Below are 24,546 nucleotides of genomic sequence, written 5' to 3'. Positions count from 1 at the left end.
GCAACCCATTCCTTCGTCCATATAAGGCAAGTCGCTGTCATCGTAGGGCAACGAGTCAAGGTCGTTTTCCGGCTCAGACCAGGTCTCATCTGCATCATGAAGCATTTCAGAGCCGTCGAACACGTAATCGCAATCTTCTGCTGAAACCGGAGATGCTTTCGCTTCTCCTTCCATAAAAGCCTCTAATTCTGTAAAACTGGGTGACGTTTCCAGCTTTTGACCTAAAGAGAGCGAGTTTTCGTCGTTCTCATCGAAAAGCTCCTCTGTAGTTGCAGAACAGTCGCCCTCACATAAATCCTTTGCTGAAGACAAATCGTCTGACTGGATTTCTCCAAAATCTTCCTTAAAAGTGAAAAAGACGCCTGTATCTGGTTTATCCCAGGAGAGGTCGTCTTCTGAATGAAATAACGACAGATCACCTCCGGCGGACTTTACAGACGAGGAATAACTCGTCTCTTCTGATGCTAAACAGTTTCCTGGCGTAACGCCGTCGTCCTGAGAAGCCGACACATCTTCAAAAGAAGAGTGGAGAAAAGCAGCTTCTGGACTAAAGGAATATCCGTCATTTTCACTAGACAAGTCGTCGAAGCGTTGTTCAGAAAAGTCCTGAGCAGAGATCGGTATTTCTGCTGCCTGGTCTGCGAACGCCGTCTCTAAAACTGCAGACAACTGTTTTTCTCTGAAAACCACAAACATTTCCTCATTTCCAGTCAAGTCTTCGCTGGGAGACCTCGAGCCAGATTCTCTAAATTCAAACACATCCAAGTCCGACGTACTTACTTGATCTGACGTAAAATCAGAGAATGGTTTTTCAGTCCGTGGTTCTGTGTCTTCATGGGCCACAGAGACGCTTCTCTGGCGGCCAGAATCCTTCTCTTCATGGAAAACCGATGGTTCGACATCTCTGAGTAGACCAGTTTCTAATTCCAGTCCAAAACCACCGTTGCTTTCATATTCTGGTTTTTCTAAAGTGGATGAACCGTCTTTTGTTTCTCTGTAAGAATATTCAACATTCGCTTTCAGAGAGAGAGAATTCATCCCTTCATTATCTGTAATCGATGGTTCGACGTCTCTGTAAAGACAAGCTGGTTCTTTGAGTTCAGGGCTATTAAAGTCAGACTCCGGTTTTCCCAAAGTGGATGAAACGTCTTTTAATTCTCTGTAAGAATATTTAACATTTGCTTTCAGAGAGACAGAATTCATCCCTTCATCGTCTGTAATCAAAGGTTCGACATCTCTGAGTCGACCAGTTGACATTTCGGGTCCAGGGCTATTAAAATCAGACTCTGATTGTTCTGTAGAGGATAAATCCTCTTTTTCTGCGTCTCTATGAAAATATCCATAAGTGTTTCTAACCGCTTTAGTAATTAGAGCACCTGCTACCAACCCAGTAACAGCAAACATGGCTGTACGGGTCCTGAGGAGGTTACCGAATCCACGCATCCTTCCTGCGAAGCTCTGCCCGACTGACTGATGAAAAGGGTTCTAGCGCGCTATAGGCTGGCACGATGACGTCACAAAGGGACGTGATCAAAGGGTGGAGAGGAGCACGCAGACGCAGTCAGCAAGCGTCACGTGCTTCAGCGTTTGTGAGATCGTTGTACACGTGACTCCATTTGCTTTATAAGCTTTATGGAATCACGTGTTAACCTCAGATTGTTTCATGGATTTTTTTTTACCTTAAGCAACCGAATGACTGGTGGTTACATGCGCACATTACTATGTTAATTTAGCATTTTTATTAGATCTTATAACTTCCTCGTGAGCATAAAGTGGGTGTAAACTATTAAAAGCGGGATATTTAGGTTAATAAAATAGAACTGAAGTGTTTTCAATGTGCATTTGTGTGGGTTAGGGTGGAATGAACAGGGACGTTTTCTCAGAACACCGGCGATGAAGATGGTTGAGCAGGTGGCAGTGTGCCTAGGATGGGAGGCTTGACGCCCTCTTTAGGTAGCGAGGGCTGGGAGTAGTTGGGTGCCAAGACCACGCCGACATCCGCCGCCACAGACCCTGGCAGCCGGACCTATGATGCGGATTCACCCGCCGCCCTCGCAAGCTGCACCCCGGGGCGTTGGACCGTGTCGGAAGCTCAGACCCCGGGGAGGGGGTCGCATCAGCTGGGACAGCTAAGTACCGCTGATTATGATTGCCGGTGTAAATAAAGGATCTTTTGGATAATTTGTTTCCTACTGGTGCTGTTTCCGGGTTCTGCTGGAGGGCAAGATATTCTGCCCGTGCTCCCACTGAAACTTACATCATTGGACTGATCGAAATGTGCTGATGTTAATGAACTGAATGATAAAAAATATGCATTGAGATGTTTGAAAAGCATTGGTTGTTTGAGAGCCATCAGATTCAGTGGAAAATATAGCCGCTAACAGGAAACCAGAGCTATAGAGAGCGAGAGTAGCGGCACGCTTTGAACTCGCCGACTCGCGGTCACGTGGTTCACGGAGCTCTCAATAGTTCCAAACATCCCAGCGCCGTAAGTCAGTTTGAACGGCAGTGGGACAAATCACAAACATTAAATATCGTCACATTTCCCCTGGCGATTTTTGGTAATTATTAAATATTATATATTATGTCCTAATTCATTCACAAAGCAGCCTATTTATTTTTCCCGAGCATTTGTAGGAAGACAGACACGTGACTGTTCTACAGGAACACGACAGTCCTAACACACTGTAGAACACATTTAGACCACACACATTACTATAATATATTATAGCAATAAATTTAATGTAGTAATGCAACACACTGCTCTAATATAAGCATATTTAATAACTTTAAGTCCTACAAGAAGCCCTAAACTCGAGTTGTAATATCCATTTTAAAGTGTTTATTGAAAGCTAGAATTCTGCTCCAGCTTACCTTGAAGAAAACATGTGGCTGTTTATGCTTTGAATGATGATCTGTTATGTTCAGTAGAGTACATTTTACTATCATTACTTTATATTTTTATGTGGACAGTACATGCATCTAGTTTATCTGGCTTCTATAGCCTGACTAATAGCAACTAATTAAAAATAACATTTCAATTAAACTGTATGGTCAAACACAGTAGATAAAAAAGTGTTAATTGTGAAAGAAATGAAAACCAAACTTGTACAACAAGTATAATAGCATTTTTAATAAAGCATTTTACCAACATTATGTTATATGCACAAATAAGCTGAATCATTAATTATGAGCAATGTGCTCAAGACCTAATGAAACTCTTGAATAACTTTATCTTGATTATTATTAAAATAACATTTTTCATGGGTTAAAATTTGAAATTACAAATTTTAGGGTTGGATAAAAATTTAAAATCTTATTTTACATCTCTATATTTATGGTTTTGTTCAATATTTCTATATGAACAAAAACTGTATTTTAATAATACCTTTTATAGGTTGATTATCTTACCGTGGAGGCAAGGAGGGAGATCTGGCCATCTGGTTGGGGTGGTGGGTTGCTGTGCTCAGTGTTGGGTGGGGGAGCCTGCTCATCAGCACCCGAGCACAAAGGGTCAGACTCTGGGAACCGGTGATGGCTGTACCCCATGTGCAGCAGTACCGGTACCAGAGTGAATAGGGTGCATATGGGGAGCATGAGTGGGTGTCCGGCGTTCATTTTTGTAAGTCTTTGGTTGTATGTGTGTGTGTGAGCATGAGGGAGGGAGTGTGTGACTGTGTTTGTGTATGACTGTATATGTCAGGTGGGGCCTTTGACTCCTCCCTTCTCCTGGGACTTCTTTTGATGATATACATCTTCGTCATTTTTAATATTAGATGTGAATATTTAGATTAGTTTATGGATCAGTAATTTTTCCTTTGCATTTGTAGATTTATTGATAATTATTGGGGTGTACACATAGGCGTCATTTTAACCGGGGACGCCGGGGACATGTCCCCGGCAAAATTTGTGATTGGCAGCTGTGTCCCCCCCTCTTTCAAAAAAGCCTGCTGATGAGGATTTTTGTTTTACCAGCTCAGATCTTATACCAGGGGTCGGCAACCTGTTCCCATCAAAGAGCCATTATTACCCGTTTCCCACAGTAAAGTAAACACCGCAGCAGCCGCAACGTTGCGGGCGGGGCCTACCCTCAGACAGCAGAGCGCTGCTCACAACAGGTGACAGCAGCCGGGGGCATCGCACCCGTGGGGGATTCAACACCCACACTTTTCCAGCTGTTTTGCTCACCTCCACACCAGTCTGGTTTCTTTACGTCGCACTCACTCTGTTTGCCTCATCTCCTTCTTCACCTCCCAGCCGATGTCGGGTTTCCAGGAGAGCAGGAGAGGGAGGGACGGAAGAGCTCGACTGAATTCATAATTTTACATCTTGAATTTAGCTGTACAAAGTCTGAGTTTGATAAAGTGAAGAACAACAATTTGCAGAGGTTTATAACTGGCGCGGCGCCAGGTTTTCATTTTTGGATGGGCCACGGTAATTTTGGACGGACCTTAATAAGCAGTGACTTAAGTGAAGCAGGCAGGTCGCGCTAGAAAATTTAGTTTAAAAAGACGTCATAAATGTGTTCCCCAGTCATTTTTATTTCTAAAATATGAAGTAAAAACTCAATTTAATTTTCATTCATTTGTCATTAATATGTAGTCTACAACCGTGCGTTAAGTGGACCATCTTCCAGTAAACGCAAAGCATCCAGTCCACCTCTCCAAATGCGTAAAATGTGCATCAGCCGCTAGTTAGGCGTGCTGCGCGCACCATCAGCTGATCAGCCCAGACAAGAGCAGAGCAAATAGAGAAAGAATAGAGGATAATTGTGTCTGGATGTGGATGGAGATTACATTTTACATCAGCCTGATCATCATTTAAATACATAAACCATCACCTGGCTTCTAGTCCATGCTATCAGCATTATTTTAATTGGTGTGTGTGTGTGTGTGTGTGTGTGTGTGTGTGTGTGTGTGTGTGTTTTCCACTTCAAACACTGGTCTAACCAACCAGACCAGCATGTCCAGTAACACATTAATGTTACAATTAAACTTGATTAACCCCAGAGCCGTGCGCACTGCACTGTACTGACTGTAAATGAGGGGGAAACTATTTAATCGGATCCTTTACTTTTCAACATGGTTTAATGTAAAGTTTCATTCAGTACAAACTTTAGTTACACCAATTTAACGAGACAGAGCCTGGATTTGTATTCTGAACAGTTTAAACATGTTTGAAACGGAGACATGCGTGACGCGTCTAAAATTCTCACCTGCTCCGCTATTATGGAAATTAAACTAACAAGATGAATAACATGAACTTATTTCAGGCACAGACAACATCCCCACACTTTTGAAAAGCTTGCAACGCGCCTGGTCGCTCGTGTACGTCAAAGTTATCTTTCATAAGAAGATAATCAATAAAACGATTTATATAAAGTGGATCCAGAAGTTGTAGCCCGTCTCTGCCTACAATATTTTTATATTTTTCACCCTGTTGGTGGTTTTACTGAGCAGGTGCCACTTTTGTCACACGTTTCTTTTTAAAACGTGTTTAGACTGTTCAGAATACAAATCCAGGCTCTGTCATGTTAGATTGGTGTAATTAAACTTTGTAGGTGGGGAAGGTCAGAAAGCAGCTCAGAAGCGCCGATATGATTACGCACAAGCGTGACGCGTCAACCCGGTCTCACAGTAAGACCGGGTTGGAACTGTTCAGGTTTACGCAGACAATCTTTACATTTAGAATTGGCACACAGATGTAAAATTAATGCAGTAAAATATAAAGCATTTTATTTAAATATCCATTCATTATTTTACAAGCACAGAGAGCCGCATCAGATGGATGGAGGAGCCGCATGCGGCTCCAGAGCCGCGGGTTGCCGACCCCTGTGCTAGCCTACTTTATTGTCCCCAGCAATTTTTAAACCCCACTCAAGTGTATGGTTATTGTCCCCAGCAATTCTGAAAACAAACTGACGCCCTTGGGTGTACAATTATATCCTTGTATCTGAGTCTTAATATTTATGTTTACATTTAAATATTTAGATGCAGATTTATATATTTAAAATATTTACATTTAGAAATTTCTTCATTTAATTCGATTTGATTCTAAGCATTTACGTTTACCTTTTTAAATTTAAAATAAACTGTGAATTATTGATGTTAGGTTTTTCCTGCCATACTATCCAATCGGCGTGCCAGATGACATGCATGTGCTTTTGCAGTAGCAGAGCTCTAACAGCTTGAACAGCAGCAAAGACCCTAACAGCTTCCATCTGTCTGGAGTCAAATTCACGACGAGTGACTCAGTGTTTTCAGATCCGAGCTTCTGGGGAACTAAAGAGGGGAGGAAATGCAAACCTTCAGGAGTTTTAGGATAAAAACAATCACAAAATCCTTCCACACAAGCTTTAGGTAAAGGTCACATCAGTCTCACACAGCTGGACAAAAGCTACATCCAGCCGTTGAATGATTTTGCTCTAATCTCCTCGTGCTTCTGCGGTTACTAACACAACCGGTTTAAATGTACATTAAAGGGCAAAGCTGGACTTGCAGGGAAAACCTTCCTCTGCATGTATGACAGCCACTTGAGGGCATCTGTGAGGATTTGGAGCTCTCCTGCGGCCACGCAGTTCTGGAGGTTTTAATGAGGTCTGGAATTCCACGAATTCCCTTCAAATCTGTTTATACGGAGATGTTCCCTGGAAACAATCTGTCATCCAAAGTCTTACAAAAATGTAGTCAGATAGGGAATGACTCCCTCCAGCCTTATCTTTAGACTTGGATATAGCGAGCTTCAGGAAAATGTGGGTGTTTAAAGGTGAAATTCTTAAGAATTTTACTGTGAAATAATCATAAAACAGTTTAACGTCTCTGTTACGCTGAAAGATTTCCTTCTCAGGCAACTGGGGGGTTATCAGTCTTTCTCCTTGTTGAAAAACCCAGAAACAACATACCGTAGTTACTGTTTACAACCAGTGAGGTTGCTGAATCTGCAGCGAGCTAACGCAGCAGCATTTGTACTTCTACACCAGCAGGGAAAAAGCTCAGAGTCGTTTAACAAAACCAAAGCCAGTAAACAGGAGCGACCCAGAAGGGATTTCTTGTACCTCCAAGAAGCCACGGCACCTTTGTGTTTTACTTTATAATCAGGTGAAGCAGGCTAGAAGCTAACTTTGCGCTAATGATGCTAACAGTGAATTAGAAACAAATAGTCTGCTCTAAAAATATCTCAAGCTACGTTTTCAATGACCAACAACTGGACGTTACAGTGAAATATGTGTGTATGACGTGAATAATGAGTCAGTCGTGGCGTTTAGTTTCTTTGTTGAGTTGTTCTGAACTATAACAGCAAGACAGCAAACAACCACACTTCCTGATATGGCAGAAACGTACTACTGTAATAAGTGTAGTAAGTGCGCCCTACCATAAAGAGTGCCAAGACCAGATACAATGTATTTTTGTACTTATGAACTTACCGTGTATGACTCGTCTTTGCTTGTCATCTAGAATCTTCTGGTGCTGATCCGCAACTGCCACGAAACTCGCGGCACGAGAGTGAAAAAGTCATATTTGCTCTTACAAAATGGACTGCAGTACCCTCACTTGACCACAAGATGCCAGTCTTACAAATTTCACCTTTAATCCTTATTACCTTTTAATTTTCTAACGTTTTTAATGTTTGAGCACAAAAAACTGCAGTAAAGACATATAAGGGTTAATTGACAAGTTGGGAAGTATTTGAACAAAGACGAAAGGGTTTTGGTGAAAGTTCAACAGCAGATCTTTTGATCGGCACAGAAAACGGCAAACATCTTATTTCTACCTAACAAACAGTTCTCTATGAGATTATTCGATGAACTCAAACTCTGAAATAGTCCGACATTTCTCCCAACAGATTACAGGTATTTTTTAGAGCATTTTTTGAATTTTCAGGCATTTCTGCTGTTTTGATTGACCACTCTCACCAGAAGTGTTGCTGGATGCACAATCATCTGTGTTATTGGCCTAAAGTCTCAAAGTGAAAACAAAGTTAGCAACAGCCTGTGAGCAGTTAAAGCCAGAGAAGGAGATTTCTGCCAGGACTTGGTGAATGAACCATTGTTTAAAGTTTAACGTGGGGTCCGGACTCGTTAAACTCCAGAAATACGACTTAAACCGATGTTTTCGAGTAATAAACAGCATCTGCTTGATGTTACTGCTTTAGCTGCTCATTGGTGGGTTTTAGAAAACTAATCAAGCCAAAAAAGTTTGTGTGGAATAAGTTTTTATGAAGTTATGATGATGTGGAATGAAGTAGCCTGGAGGATGATCAGACTCATGAGAGTTGATTTTAAACCAAAACGTGAACTTTTGCTCATCAGAAACAAACACTTTTGTCTGAACGTGCACTTTTACACTAAACTCACTTCAAACGTTAGTAACCTCATTTGTTCAACCCTATTATGAGAGATTTTGGTTTTATAAAGAGCTTCTTATTGACTAGTACTTGTAAAAGAATCTGTTACTTTTTTATCTTTTATTTAAAAGAATATCAGTCAATCAACTTTTATTATATAGCACTTTATCCTACAATACATGCAACTCAAAGTGCTTAACAAATTAAAAAGGCCCCACATACCCACATTCCCTCCCATCCCCAGAATTATTATTATTATTATTATTGTTTGTGCATCCTGTCTGGCTGTGAGGGAAACAGAATTGATGTCTGAATGCTGGTGACAAGCCTTACAGATTTACTCTCAGGTGGAGCATCAAAGCGTCTGCTTTTAATGTCACGCCTGATACTTAAAACTTTATTGTTGTTGTTTTTGAATGCTTTGTAATTCCGACCAGACACGGAGACAGAGGTGAAAGAGAAAGGAAGAGACAAAAGATGGGGGGTTTTTCACAAAAATAAACAATAATGAACAAGAGTCTGTGTCTAGACCTGCAGAAAGAGAGAAGAAAAAAAGCAGAAAAACAAAAAAAAAGGGACACAACAACAATACGACAGTTATCACTGCGTCAACTTGATGAAGAAATATAAAAACATTGTTTAACTGAACAATCACACGATAATAAATCACAGTGCATTTAGTGCCAACCACAGCCTTAAGACCTGTGTTGAATGTGCCCAAGTCCATACTTATGAGAGCACATGTGAGCACCTGTGTGTGTACACGCGCTTGTTTATGTAAGGTTTCTCTATAGGAGCGTCCAATAGAGAGTGTGAGGGGCCACAGATCTGCCCCCCAAAGATGTGCAGGAGACGGAGGGAGCTCCAAGTTCCAGAGATCCAGGAGCTGCCCGAGAGCACAGGAACTCCAGGGAGACTGCGACCAGAAAAGCCCCCGCCCCCCTCGAGAGGCGCAGAGGATCGCCCCAGGGGGGCCACAACCACTGCTGGACTGACCATAGGGCATAGCGGGCAATTGCCCGCTGGGCCGACCCTTTCATCTTTTATGGGCCGGTGTCTGGTTTTTTTTTTTTTTTTTTTTTTTCTTTCTGGCCTCTAGTTGTTGCAGACAACTTGCCCGCGCCGCCCCACGCGACGCCTCATAAAAGTTGGTGGATTGGCCAATTGGTAATAATACACTCTGGGCTGGACCAATAGCCAGAGGTCTGATGCACCCGCCAGTTGTTTGTGAATCTCAGTAAACAGACAGACGAGCTTTACAAAATGGAGAACAAAAAACGGAAAGGAGGAGCGGAGAAAATTCGACTAAAAAAGAAACTGGCCCTTCAGGCTGATGCTGGCACATGTGTTAAAATCTCACAGTTGTTTGATAGTGAAGGTTCAAGTAAAATCAATTTAGGAAGTGATGGAGCCTCAGCCCAGCGACGGGTTGGAGAAGAAAAGAGGGAGGAGGAGGAGAAACCCGAGCCGGTGTTGTGCCATTAATCGACTCGCTGCCAAAAAATGATTAGCCACCGCGGGATCGCGCACGGTTAGGTAATTGCATTTCTAGACAAAATTCCCCAGGATTTCGCCCTAAAACTCGGCATATCTAGCAATATGGACATTCAGAAAGCAAAGATAACCTCTTCCGGTACTTAAACAGATGTTTATCGCGGATATTAGTGTGGCAGTGTTTGTGGCACCCTGCGCGGGCGCTCGAGGACGTGCTTGTGGAAAGAGGGAGGAAGATGTGGCAGTGTGAGCATCCACAATGTCCCGATTGATGATGCGCCCTGGCTATTTGGCCAAGTAGATGTCCTTTTGGCTGACTGGTTAGAGCGTATGACTCTCTCCCCAGAGGTCTGGGGATCGAATCCCGCTCGGGCATTGTTTCTTCACCTTGCCACATTAGTTTTTCCAGTTCGGAAGTTGTTTTAAGTGTTGCTATTTGTCTTAAACGTTCACAATGAGGATATATTAATCCTTTTTGCAATATTTGCGATTGAAAGATGGTTTGTGGTAAGAACTGGCTTTCTTTATGTTACAGCCTTGATACTAAAAAAATAAATAAACAATGTAAAATGGCACCATGTATTGAATGTAAACGTTGTATAAATGTAAATAAACAATTCTCCAGCGATTTAATTTTTTCCCCTTCCTTTCTTTAGTCCACTTGACATGGAGCCACGGTTAACTAGTTTGGGGCACATTTTTACTTGGAAAAAAAGTATTTAAAATGATCAAGCTTTGGCTTTAATGACACTGTGTAGGTTGCTATCTATACATTACGTTGCTCTATTTAAAAGTAACAAGATAAAAGCACATCAGCACATACAATTAAGTTTGTCACTTGCCAAATAGAGACTACACCCTCCTGTTTACCTATAAGAAACGCCTCAAAATGTCTTTAAATTCTTTATTGATGATTTAATTGTAGACAACTAAAATGGCATTTTACTTGCCAAAAAGTGATTGAATCGCTCAGATTTTCATGGAGGCTAAAATTGACCAAATAAGGGTTTTATGTATTATCTGTTGATGTTACTGTACTCATACTGCCTACTGTATCATCATAAACACCCCAAAAATGGCAAAAAAAAAAGATAATTTCCCTTGCCAAAAATTGATTACAGTGTCCTGGTCACCCATAAAGGCTTAAATTGGCATAAATATGACTTCATTTATTATGATGCTGGGTGTGTTCCACAATCATATTCGAATAAACATGAAAATATTCCGTCCGAATATCTGTTTCTTGTTATAAATATAACAGCTAGAAGGATTTACAGTTAAAATAGGAGAAACATTTCAGGAAACTATTGTCAATTAACCACAGAAATAGGGACTAATAACATCAAGAGATAATAAATAAGGTAATATTTAGGTAAATTTAACCCTTTACACGTGACTCCCCAGGAAGGGTCGTAACACCACTTGCCTCACGCACATAAGTGACCAAAACAAAGCAGCATGGAGACACTCCGTCTCCAACCACCTCTCAGGCAGCAGCCTGCACTCCCAAGTTCTACACGTCACCAGAACATAAACAACCGCAACACAATAAAAGCAGTGTTATACAAAATGGAAGGCCTGTAGTGTTTATTCTCTTACAGTAACAATTTATCAATTTTTTGGAGGAATTTATTTGAGATTTTTTGGTTTTTATTAATTGTGCAATAGAAAAATAATCGCTAAATTAATCATCTAAATAGTCATTAGAATAGTTGACTATTCGATAAAATAATCGTCAGAATAATCACTTTAAAAATAATCATTTGCCCCCAACCCTACTTTTTTAGAATACCAGGATAGGAAGGATGGTGTAGGTTTACGTTTATTAGATTGATACATAAATATTACCAATAAGAAAGTGTACGTTGGTGTGTGTCAGAAACAGCGTAAGGCTTAATGTCTTTTCCAAAAACCCAGGTGATGGGCCGGTCTCCAATCAAAATGCCCGGGCTGAATTTTTGTCCCAGTCCAGCCCTGGCCACAACCAGCAGTCGGCAGAGTCCCGGTAGATATCGGCGGCAAGCCCACAGGCTCGCCTGCAGCCTCCCACCCCCTAGCCAGCTGAGCCCGGGACCCAATGACCCGGGACCCAGGGGCGACCACCCCCGCTGGGGACCCAGCAGAGCCGAGGGACCCAGACCCCACAAGACAGCCACCGGGATTGGTCAGGCAGATGCCCAAAATCTTAAACTCCCTGACCCGGGAGCCACGACCCAGGCAGACCAAGGCACCTGTGTGGGGGTGGCCGGCCCTGTGGGGGGATCTGGGTGAGGAGTGAGCACCACCTCACCCCTGCCACGTGGATCTCAAGGGATAAACCATCAATCCTGCTCAGTGGTACACTTTCCTGGCAGGGTCACCTATAAAGACAGTGGGAGGGTTAAATTAATTTTGGAATTAGACAAACACAAGAAAATGAGGGATACTTTCTGCATTAACTCTGTAAACGCATTTGTATTTACCACAGATCCAAACAAACCTGGAAGTTGAAGTTGAGTTGGTTCCTTCCCAGGTGAGTTTGGTGTTATTCCCTCTGTTCCCTAGTTTACTCAGTCTGTCATTTTGGTGACCCTCAGCTCCCTTAGTTAACTAGCTCACCTGCCTGGAATCAGATCCTGCACACCTGGTCCTTGTTCCTTCCTCCACGCCTCCGGTGCATTTAGGCTGATTTACTTTGTCATTTACTCTTGGTGTTCGTGCTCCGGGTGTTACCATCAGGACAAAATCTGCATTTTCCGAGGACATGACTGTGACAAGGTCTGTTACTTTCCAGGTTGACTTCTGTTGATTTGTGATTTTCTTGCTCTTGCAAGTTCCCACGTTCCCTTGTCTTACTTGGTAAAACTTGGCTGTGCACAGGTGCGCACGGGGGAGCTTTGGCCCTACATTTGGGTGAATCTGATCACAAAAGTTAATCACGACAGCTCCTGCGTGATGTTGTGGCTTCACACACATTTCTGCAGCTTCAGTTGAAAACGTTGGATTGACTATGATTGTTGGAGCCACAAGCTAGCTTTTAAAGTCGGTCACGGACTTCCGCCCCCTCCCGTCGGCTAGCGTGCCTCAGCTACGTCCATGGACGTAATTTCAGGAGAGGAACAAAAAGACATGAAGACAAATGAACAAGTTGTGACACACACACACACACACACACACACACACACACACACACACACACACACACACACACACACATATACACTTGGTTAAAGAGGGTCAGAAAGGATTCAGTCGGGGCTCTAGAGATAATCAAAGCCTTTGAACTCATCGTCTGTCTCCCGTCTTCCTCCTTCTGCCAGACGGCTGACTCATGCCTTCTCCAAACCATCCCAACTTTATTTATAAAGCACATTTAAAAACGGCATGGCAGCCGACCAAAGTGCTGTACAGAATAAAAAGTAAAAACACAATATAAAACAATACACGGTCAATAAAGACACATAGTAAAATAATAAAAGTCAGGGATTTAAAAATGCCTGGTCGTAAAAGTGAGCCTTAAGTAGTGACATGAACCGGAGGAGGGATGGTGCTAGCCTCACTGAAAGAGGAAGAGCATTCCAGAGTGTCGGAGCAGCGTAGACAAAAGCACGCCGCCCCCGCGTTTTGTATTTCATTGTTGGAACACGAAGCAGCAGGCAATCAGCAGACCTCAACGCCCGGTTTTTCACATAACGAGTCACAAGATCCGACAGGTAATCCGGTGTCGGTACAAGATCGGCTCGGGGTCCTTCGACTGCCGATGACGTCAAAGTACGGCAAACCCACTCAGACAAAATACAGTACACATCTATGCTGTTGGCAAGAATTTAGCAGTTTCGTTATTAAAATAATGTTCTATTAGACTCCAAATGTAATCATTTGGCAAGTTTCTAATTCATAATTTGTAAGAATGTAATCGGTGATATTAGCTTTAGCATTCCTATGGGTTTTTCCACGTATATTAGCATTGCGCTAACCACTCGCTGTCAAATTGCAGCCTTTGCGATTAGAAAATCTCCTTTTGTCACATCGCAATTTAATTGCACATGCAGTTAATCGTTCAGCCCTAATATGCATGCAGCTCTGTGCTAAAAGTGTATTTTCAAAGAGGTAATGATGGATTTCTTTGTAAAAGTTGTCCATCTTTCCAACAGAAAAATTTGCCTGGACCAACGTAACGTGATTACGTAATTCCGTAAGGTTCATGTTCAGCCAATCAACTACTTTGACGTCATCGGCAGTCGACGGACCCTGAGCCGATCTTGTACCGACACCGGAGCCAGACCGTTCAGGACCTTAAAAACAAAAGTCAGGATTTTAAACTTGACTCTGAAGTTCACGGGTAGCCAGTGGAGCTGCGCCAGTACAGGTGTGATATGGTCTCTTCTAGGGATGTTTGTTAAAAACCTGGCTGCCACATTTTATACGACCTGAAGCCTAAGAGCGGAGGCAGGTAAACCAATTAAAATGGAATTTGCGTAATCCCATCGGGAGATGATAAAAGCATGAAGCACCAGGTGTGCTTGTTTCAGGATCGGTTTTAAGCTAACTAGTCTGCGCAGCTGATAAAAACACGATCTGACCACTGCGTTAATCTGAGGGCCCATGGAAAAGTGTGTATCCAGTTTCACCCCCAGGTTGGTAACACACTGCTTGAGGTCATACGGGAGAGTGTCCAAATCAGAAGATAAGTGTGTGGTTTTGTTAGGGGTCATCAGGAGTGCCTCCGACTTAGAATCATTCAGCTTCAGGAAATTGTTGGCAAGCCAAACCCTCACTTCAGCCAAACATCGGTCCAGAAGAGAGAGGGAGCCTGGTTTGTTCAAAGCCAGGTAGATCTGGCAATCATCTGCCTTCTCCTCCTCTGTCTTTGTCCCTTTTTTATATAAATCCGTTCTGCTGTCCTTTATTCTCGTCGCCTCCTTGTATTCTTACACAAGCATGACTCTGGATATTGGATAATACAGCCACATCTACTCTCTGACCCCTGCGTGGGTGGGGTGTACGCTCACATACGCAATCTGACAGTTGGTGTATGTGCTGATTTATTTCAAGTGGGTGTGCTGTCATGTGGGTTTCTCGGTGCATGAAGGAACACGGTAATTGCCTCGTTTTTCTGCAGCTATAAAGTTGACTAAGCCTCTTAATGAGGACGTCGGCTGCTGTGACCCGACCAGGGATCCAGATTTCTGTGGGTAAATTTTGAGCAGTAAACACAAGACTTCTGCAGCGAGGTTGCTCGTATCTTGGAAGATGAAGGGTTGCTTGGTCACCCTGGCGGATTCTGCTTCTCTCTGTGGGCGTTGGAAACATGCTGCGTCATAGCTGGCAGGATTACGTTTATTAGATACAGTCAGTTTACCGTTTATCAGCCAAATGGCTAAATCTCACCCCTCACCTCCTAATGAAAACAACAAATGACCAGCTGGATCGAGCATCCACAATAAAAAAGAGACATCTGGATTTAAAGTAAACAACTGGTTTGCCAGAGGGCACAGGAGCTGTAACGTTGGACAACTTTCACTCGAAAGATGAATTAATTTTGGGCAACATGCGTCTCTGTGTTATGTAGGCTATCTATCCCATAATGCCCCTAAACAATGTGCCTCTGTAACCATAGTAACACTATGGCCGAGACCCCGAGAAGGCTACACCCCCGAGTAGTACCGTGGAGATGGGAGTGGGTGGAGCCACAACCGCAGCTAAATCAACCTACTAGCAGTGAAAGAAAAAATTCACTTCCTGGAAATCCGAGCAGTTTTCCCTGTAAAAAAGGAGCGAGGTGCCTGAAATCTGATGGTGCAGTGCAATCTTTGTCTCCCAGCTAACAACCGACTAGCTGAGTCCAAAGGCTCAACATCTAATCTGAAGAATTGTTTTATTTTCCCAGCCAGTTCATATTGTTTAGCATAAACATGTCCTTTGCTTTCTCAAGGGAGTAGCTACCAACGCACATTGTGATATTTAATAGACTTAAATGCTGATTTTAAGGGGAAGCATTCCAAGTATTTAGAATACAGTACCAGGATTACGCAAAGTAATGGAATATGTTACAAAATACATTTTAAAGCAGGTATTCAGTATTCTGTAACTAAATACATTTACAAAGTATTCTCCCCAACACTGTCCATAATACAGCACATACGGTACGACACGTATCACGATGCGGGGGAACCATTATTATATTGTGATGCTAAGTCAGGCGATGTTTGCTAAAGCGACACAACTCAGCATTTTCCTGAGATTTGGTTGTTTCGTCAGACTGATGGTGGTAAAAAAAAAAGTGCTGCCACCTAGCAGTCGGCGTTTGAACTGCACCTCTAAAAGAGTGAATGTCCGAATGTAAACGCAGATATGCTGCCTTTAAAATCAATTCAGTATCGTAACACAAAATATTAGGATGTTTCTGAGTTAACATGTTTTCTTACATGGTTTAAATTAAGGAATTCAAAACAAATGGTTTTAATTTTTAATTTATCCAACCGTACAAAAGTCTGATGTGACATCATCAGTAGGTTTTCCCTCCAGTAGGATGTGGCCACGCCCCCGCTAGGCGGCAGCACTGTTACGGGCCATTCCCATCTGTACCGGGTCGGCCCGGGCCGGGTAGCCCTGTCGGCCCCAGCCTGGCCCGGTTGATTCCACACATCCTTGTCTTAAGCCCATGTGGGCTGATTCTACCCACCAATCAGAGGCTTGCTCTAATGGAAGGTGTGAGTTTGCTGTCAGCAGTGGGCGTGTTGGCCCTGGTCGGCCTGAAGCAGACCCCCTCGAGAAGAGGGCTGAGAATGAGCCTTGGTTGGCCCGGAAAAATACCAGGCCACCCAGATATGTAAACAACCTACGCTACCCGGCCCGGGCCGACCCGGTACAGATGGGAATGGCCCATTAGATTTTGACTCAGAGTGAAGTAAAGTGCAGAGGCGGGACAAGAGAGCGACAGCGGCATGAATCTGACTCTGTGTGCGTTTATAGGCATGCGAGTGTCCGTGTGGGTTAGCGTTTCTGAGCTCTGTGGCTCAAAGCACCAGGACCTCACAGACCCAGACGCCTGCAGCTCCAGGATGGAATCCGAGTGTGTTTCTGGAGCTGCAGGACTAACAAACTCATCTCCTCCTCACAGCACTTACATCCATCCCTCCTCATGACCATCATTAGAGGGACGTGTGCTAGCAGCACCTCCACAGAAAGCTGCACTCTTCCATCTTTACGTCTGAACTAAACAGAGCCGACGGTTTGGGGTCGCAGCTGCCGAAAGAGCTGGATGCTGTGGTGCTGTCTGTGGGAACCGCTGTGATGTAACACAGCGTTCATCCAACCGGAGGCTCCGAGGTGAGCGAGACGGACCTCTCGCCTGAACGGGAATTCTTAAGTGTCCCTGCCATCAGAGGCGTGTTCTGCTGCTTACATAACTCTCTCCAGCCCGGAGAACCCGAAGGAAACGTGTCATCACTTAGAGGGTTCCTTCCGGATGAGGGGGTGATTGCCATTTCCCTCACTCGTCCCTTTCGGAGTCGTCCTTTTAACTCTCTCACTTTTCTTCTTTCCTGCTCGGCACCAAAGGGAATTTTTATTCCACAACAACGCAGTCGTTAAATTCCCACGCTCAGTGACAACAGCTCTTCTGGTAGCAGCATGATGAAAGGAAATGGTGTGTGTGTGTGTGTGTGTGTGTGGGGGGGGGGGGGGTGCTGTGAATGTGATCTTCATGAAAGCTGAAGGATTGAACCAAAACGTGCAGAGAGCTGTTGGGAATAAATTCAACACCACACACAGACAGACGCATACACACGCACACACACACACACACACACACACACACACACACACACACACACACACACACACACACACACACACACACACACACACACACACACACACACACCTTCACCAGTGATCCCTTCCACCTCGATCACCACTTCCTTGAACTTCTGCCATCAGCTGTGCTACAAAGCTTCATAAGCAAGAACCAGACAGATGGGCTGCGTCTTTCACAGCAATCAGGACAATAAACGAACTAAATAGAGCAAAGAAATCAGTGCAATAAATCTATTTTTACTTGATAAATACTGCTGCTGAAATAAAGCTATTTGTACATTACTGCATCCAGTAAAGGTGTTGGTGCCGGAGCCGTGAGGCTGCAAGCTCGATCTTCAGCCCGAAGGGGGTCCATCATCGCGTTCGCTTTCTGCCTCTGCTGGATTACATTTCCAAAGTAAGAGAGCAGATCTAGCTGCTTCACTGGCGCTCTGAAAATCCAGAATTAGTTAAGACTCTTAAAGACTTTTCAAACTTTTGGCGTCTCCTGCCTCTGGCATGCAGCAGCTCCATAATGAAAAGATGCGGAAAACGAGTTCACGCTCCAAGAACCTGAATCAGGCTAAAATTTTACTATAATTTCACTGAATTTGCTGAATCTAACAGATTATAATCTGAATTTGAGCGTGTGTTGAGTGTATTTGGATGACAAACGGAACTGAAACCGAGGTGAATTGAACATTGGCCTCAGAGAAGCAGCTTGTTGGATTTTAACCCCAACCCTAATTAAACAGTAATAATCTGCTAATAACGGGGTTATGAAAACATTTAAGACTTCTAAAATGCTCTGGAGGAAAGTGCGTTTGATGTGGTGATTTTGATCATATTGTTTCTGATTTTATCAACATGTCTGTTGTGATTTATCTTCTCAACACGAACTATTGTAAAACAACCAAACCACGGTGTTGCCATGGAAACGGCGTGGGTGTCTCTGTGTATGTTTAGTGATCACGCGATGCTCTTGAGCCAACGTGACCCAAGTTTCTTTTGGTTTTACGCAATGCACGTTTGCAGCCACCGTGGTGGAACTCACTGGAACGTGTGTGCAAACATCATGACATCTACTGCTTCCGTGAACATTACCCATGCGCCACACGAGGCATCCACCGGCTGCACGTGCGAGGCGCGCGGTGTTTTGGAGTTGGAGGAGGCGCTTGCATGGATGATGCGCACGAGCGCGAATGAACATCACCTGTAAGGATTCTCTCTTCCAGTTAAACAGCTGCGTTAATGTGCTGGATTCACTGCTTGGCTCGTACTGTGACAGGAAAGCCTTGTTAGGACATTTCAGCACTGGACAGCTCATCGGCGCGCGCGCATCTGGCATGTGGCAAGCAGCGTGAGTCGCAGCAGGTAGCGGGCAGGACCGGAGAGCATGGCGCAGCATCCTCTCCTCCGCCGCCGCTGACACCGTGGCGCGAGAGATGAGCATCCCGGAGTTCCTCTCGGAGGTGTCCATAGTGGTCTCAGCTGTCGTCTCGTGCGTGACCAACCTGTCGGTGCTGTTATGCTTCACCCAGAGCGCAGAGCTGAGGTCCCACGTCCCAGGAGTCTTCGTCCTGAACCTCTCCTTCTCCAACATCCTCTTGGCTGTCATCAACATGCCCGCTACTTTCCTCGGAGTGAGGTGGAGCGCGAAGCCTTTCGGGGACCTGCTGTGCCGCGTCGTGAGCTTCTCTGAGACTTTCATCACCTCCAACGCCATGCTGAGCATGGCCGCGCTCAGCATGGACCGCTGGATAGCGGTGGTGTTCCCTCTCAGGTACTCCAGCAAGATGCGCCACAGGGACGCGCTTCTAATCGTCGCGTACTCCTGGCTCCAGTCCTTCACCTTTTCTCTGACCCAGCTGATGATGGACTGGGGCGCGTACAGCCACACGTACGCCTCGTGCACGGTCCACCTAGACGCGGAGGGGGAGTCGCAGCAGGGAGCCTACGTGACCTTCACGGTTCTGTTCCACTGCAGCAGCTTTGCGCTCTGCCTCCTCGTCCTCTGCTTCGCCTACCTGAAGGTTCTGAGAGTGGCCAGGTCCCACTGCAAGAGGATCGATGTCATCACGGTGCAGACGCTGCTTCTGCTGGTGGATCTCCACCCCAGGTAGGGAATAAATTCATATTTTGTACTTTTGCGGCTACACTTTCCCAGCTTTCAGCCATTTGTCACAAGAAAATTCCAAAGTTACTTTTCGCCACCCTTAGAAAATACAGTCATTAAATATTTAAAGCAAATAACATTAAGATAAAGATTTAGAATAAAATCAAATTGGTTAGGTCAAACTGGACAACCTGTCCAGTTAAGTGAGGTGTTTCCATACCTCCTGGCTCCAGAACCAATCATATGCGAGTCTGTGGGGTTGCCGGTGCACGCTGCTGCATTGACATTTCTAAAGGCTAGCTAAGACTTCTCTGTCTGCATCAGCACGGAGACACGCAACACCATCATTCCTTGTTGCAAGGGCTCTCTAATAACAGGCTGGCAAGGATGGACGGAGTAGAGCCAACTTTTCTAAATATCCATCAAAGCCTGTGATTGGTCAGGACACCGCTCCCTTTAACTTCGTCAACAGAACTTCCCCCTTAAAGAAATGAAACGAGAGCCGAAGATATGTACTGGTAAAAGTCTGAAAATATAAATGTTAACAACACACCCGCGACTGAAGGAGTACAAAGATACGCAGTGAAGTTCTTATTCGTGTCAGAAAATGATGGGAAACGTGAGATTAGAGGTGGTGACTGCATAGAGAAGTGGAGGACATATTTGTCCGTGTTTAAAATCCTGAAATACTGATATAAACATACCAGAGTGACTGCACTGATGGCAGGAAACCCCAAAAAGGCGTCACGCCCTCTGCTGTCCTGGCGGAGAATTGCTTCGACATACCAAAGGAAAACGTCTCAGTTAATACATGTGTGAGCGAAAACTTAGCCTAGCGTAAACTTAGTTCCGCACTCAATGGAAAAAAGCAGCATTGAGGAACGAATGTTAGTAACAGGAGTGACCCAGAAGTTATTTCTTGTCCCCTAAGAAGCCACGGCATCTTTTTGTTTCACTCGAATATCTGGCAAAGAAGGCTAACGTGGGCTAACAATGCTAACGGTGATTTAGATGCAAAACGTGGCCTTTAAAAATATCTCAAGCTACTTTTTCCGTTACCAACAACTCAATATTACAGTGAAATGCATTTATCTACTCATCAGTTTACTGAGTATGTCTCGTCTTCGCTCATCTTAGAATCTGTTGGTGCTGATCTGTAACCGGAAACCACCATGAAACATGAATGGAGGGCTGTCACTGAAAGCAGACTCTTTAGCCTTTTTGCGACACGCCAGGCCGGCAAATTACCGTAATATTACTGCAGCAGCGAGTCTTATGAATGCACCATGCCGGAGTATTCGTGCTACTCGTTGATACATGCTACTTTGGGGAAATGCGCTGACCGACCACTACGTCGCAGGCTGTTTACCTGAAGAGACGCTACCTTTGGAAGTTGTTATATTACTGCTTGTTGTATGTTTACCAGACAGTTAGCTTAAAAAATATGGTTATTATACTGTAAACAAGAAATTTCTCCCATTGTTTACGGGATTCACGGAATCATAACAAACACAATCTTTTTCATAAATAAATCACGACAGACTGTATATTGTTGCTAATAGTTATATTAAAGTTCTGTATTTTTGAGTAATATCACCTATTTAAGATAGACCGTGCTTAATAAGCGTGTTACTACACTGTAAACAAGAGCGAAACTGTCGTAACACTCTGGGGTAGGAATATTCGACGAGGAAGCACGGATAGTCAGAACACCGGCATGGAAGTGCGCCGATTTTGCAGCGTTCGTTCTGCCTCGTTTGGTAGAAAAATTGCAATAATTGTCGGACTTATAAATGGCGATCGCTCCTTGTCGCAGTAGAGGGAGGTATCATGAATACATGGGGAGTTGCTGCTGAGCTCCGGCTGGCAACCATAATGAGGTACATCTTGCTTTTTGAACAAAATCACCAGAGACAGCAAACTGGAAGGCTGCAGCGCCCCTGGAGCTTCTCTCCGTTAGCGCCCCTGGCGCTTCTCTCCGTTAGCGCCCCTGGAGCTTCTCTCCGTTAGCCCCCCTGAAACATCTCTGCGTTAGCGCTCCTGGAGCTTCTCTCCGTTAGCGCCCCTGGAGCTTCTCTCCGTTAGCGCCCCTGGAGCTTCTCTCCGTTAGCGCTCCTGGAGCATCTGTCCATTAGCGCTCCTGGAGCATCTCTCCGTTAGCGCTCCTGGAGCATCTCTCCGTTAGCGCCCCTGGAGCTTCTCTCCGTTAGCGCTCCTGGAGCATCTCTCCGTTAGCATCCCTGGAGCTTCTCTCCGCTAGCGCTCCTGGAGCATCTCTCCGTTAGCGCCCCTGGAGCTTCTCTCCGTTAGCGCCTCTGGAGCTTCTCTCCGTTAGCGCTCATGGAGCTTCTCTCCGTTAGCGCTCCTGGAGCTTCTTTCTGTTCTGTTAGCGCTCCTGGAGCTTCTCTCCGTTAGCGCTCCTGGAGCTTCTTTCTGTTCTGTTAGCGCTCCTGGAGCTTCTCTCCGTTAGCGCTCCTGGAGCTTTTCTCCGTTAGCGCTCCTGGAGGTCAGATCACCCAAGGCTGCACAGGGACTGTGGGGGACAGACACCTTTAGGAGCCGCTTGTCAAATAAACGTACCAATCTCGGCTTCGATTGCAAAAAAAAAAAAAAAAAAAGTTATGTCCACGATAAACAGAAGTCTGCTGCAGTGCAGAGACCGCTCCATACCCCCTTTATACCGCCATCGCCTAATCTTTAGTAAAACGACACAATTGTGCCACATTACCGCCACGGTCTGACCACTTATAAACAACCTGAGGCTCCCTGTTGTCGCCATGGCGTTGCGGCAAATTGACGGCGATGTTTTGTAAAAACAGCTTTTATTTTGAAACACGGGCTGCAGTTCACAGATTTGACCACAGGAGGTTGCTATGACTTCATGCTCCGTAAAAAACCAACATTTTAAATCAAATGTAAATATACAGGCTTGAATCAAAATATTCCAGGTTGTTTCCAAATATGAAAAAACACAAATGCAGTTGATGGTTTTAAAATAAATGTTTAGGAAGCATTTAGAAGTCATTTAGCCACAAATGAGTGAAAGATCTCCTATCCAACACCTCCGAGTCCCTTTGGTGGTGAGTCACCTGTCCGGGTTCTCCGTTAACAAGATGATCCAACTCATGATGTCGTTACTGATGTCATGATTAACTTGCAGCATTAAGCAGAAGGAGGTTCGGTCGTGGGTGAAGAGCAGCTGTTTGTGTGCGTTTCAGTGTGAAGGAGAGGTGTCTGGCTCGACAGAAGAAGAGGCGACAGCGTGCTGCTAAGAAGATTTCCATCTTCATCGGCTCCTTCATCCTCTGCTTTTCACCGTACGTCATCACCAGGTAAAACCCGATGAAGGGTTTTCTTTACTTTGCTTGCATTTAGTGTTCAGATTAGGCTATTCTAAATGTTCTGGGGCAGAATGACCCGGACCCGTGTTTGGGTTTTATCCCGCTGCAGATTGGTGGAGTTGCTTCCCTCTGTGCACATCCCCCGACACTGGGGCATCGCCACCAAGTGTCTGATGTATGCCAAGGCCTCCAGCGACCCGTTTGTCTACTGCCTCCTGCGACGCCAGTACAGGAAGGTTCTGGTCAGCCTCATCAGCCGGCTCGCTGGAAAAGATCGCTACTTCCTGTCCGTCCACAGCACAAGCAGCATGTGGGACACCACAGAGGAAAACTGCCCTGCTAGGATAACCTGAGCTTGTGGTTCGAATTCTTTTAGAACCTCATCGGGAGGGTCAAAGGATAGCTTTAGCACTGGGGGCGAGCTGCAGAAGGGAAGAGGTCAACGCCTTGCTGGGAGAGGTCACCTACACACAGAGCTGAAGGTGAAGCCTTCTGGTTCTTCTGGGAGGAGAGGACTCTGGTGAATCTCTGAAGTGCCGTGAGGACCAATTTGTCAGTTTCAGTGACAAAACGTTAAAACGCCAGAGCGAACGTTAACGCTTGTGTTAGCGGTCTAAAAATGCAAATAAGGATGTGTGAATATGTTCTATCACAAGGACTCTTTAAATATACGCCACTGAGTGATGTTTGACACTAAAGCACCGTTACATCCTGGAAATAAACGAGCTCCAAATATGCTTTTGTGTTGATTTCAATTCTGTCACTCTAGGATGGATAAGATATCAACCCTTCTGTTTTCGGCCACATCCAAATGTTCCAGAGAGGAAACACTCGAGTAGAAACAAAACAGTTTTAAACTATTTTATTTGTTGTCTTAAGCAGCACGGAGCCAGAGCAAACGGATGAAGAAGTCACTTCAGTCGGCCAAATAACTCGGCTTAAGGTCAGAGGTCAAGAGTAAACAACAAAGCCCTGCTGACCAAAAACATCAAAGATCATTTTCGGAATCACCCCCAAAGATCTGTTGGTGGTTCCAAAACTTTATGGAAAAAGTTTTGTGGACAAACATGACAAAGTGAAACTGTGTCCCTTACACACGCACACACGCACGCACGCGCACACACACACACACACACACGTGCTGGAAAGGGGGAAAGGTTAGGACATGAGGGCCCACAGCTGTCAGAGGGCCCAAAAAAGTTTACTTTGCAGTATTTTTTCTAATGGGGGAGGAGTAGAAGAAGAAGAAGAAAATATCATTTCTATAGCGCCTCTCAAGATAAAAATCATGAGGTGCTTCACAAAAACAAAAAAAATGTTTAAGTATAAAAAAGCATTTAGAAAATGTTCAAAAATATATTTAAAATGAGCAAAAATAGGTAATTGGGATTTTAAAAAAATGTTAAGAAAGAGAGAGAGTGAATAAGAAAGAGGTAGAGCGGCTTGTCCAGAGGAAGGTTGCAGGTTCGATCC

At 44.4% G+C, this 24,546-nt stretch overlaps 1 protein-coding gene across 2 annotated transcripts; it reads left to right on the top strand.

Moving 5' to 3' along the window:
- Positions 1-1,622: 1,622 nt before the first annotated feature.
- Positions 1,623-23,810, top strand: gpr78a (G protein-coupled receptor 78a). Of its 2 annotated transcripts, XM_070552070.1 has the most exons (4): positions 1,623-1,772; positions 1,856-19,735; positions 22,951-23,064; positions 23,183-23,810. In XM_070552070.1, exons 2-4 carry the CDS (start codon positions 19,062-19,064, stop codon positions 23,424-23,426), a joined length of 1,032 nt encoding a protein of 343 aa, XP_070408171.1. In that variant the 5' UTR covers positions 1,623-1,772; positions 1,856-19,061; the 3' UTR covers positions 23,427-23,810. The 2 variants fall into 2 exon arrangements, with proteins under 2 accessions (XP_070408171.1, XP_015827079.3); XM_015971593.3 differs by having other exon boundaries at positions 1,623-19,735.
- Positions 23,811-24,546: the final 736 nt, after the last annotated feature.

This window comes from Nothobranchius furzeri, chromosome 6, assembly GCF_043380555.1.
Source record: "Nothobranchius furzeri strain GRZ-AD chromosome 6, NfurGRZ-RIMD1, whole genome shotgun sequence".
NCBI classification, from domain to species: domain Eukaryota; kingdom Metazoa; phylum Chordata; class Actinopteri; order Cyprinodontiformes; family Nothobranchiidae; genus Nothobranchius; species Nothobranchius furzeri.
The sequence above is the reverse complement of the archived record's forward strand: the minus strand, read 5'-3'. Positions and strand labels throughout refer to the sequence as shown.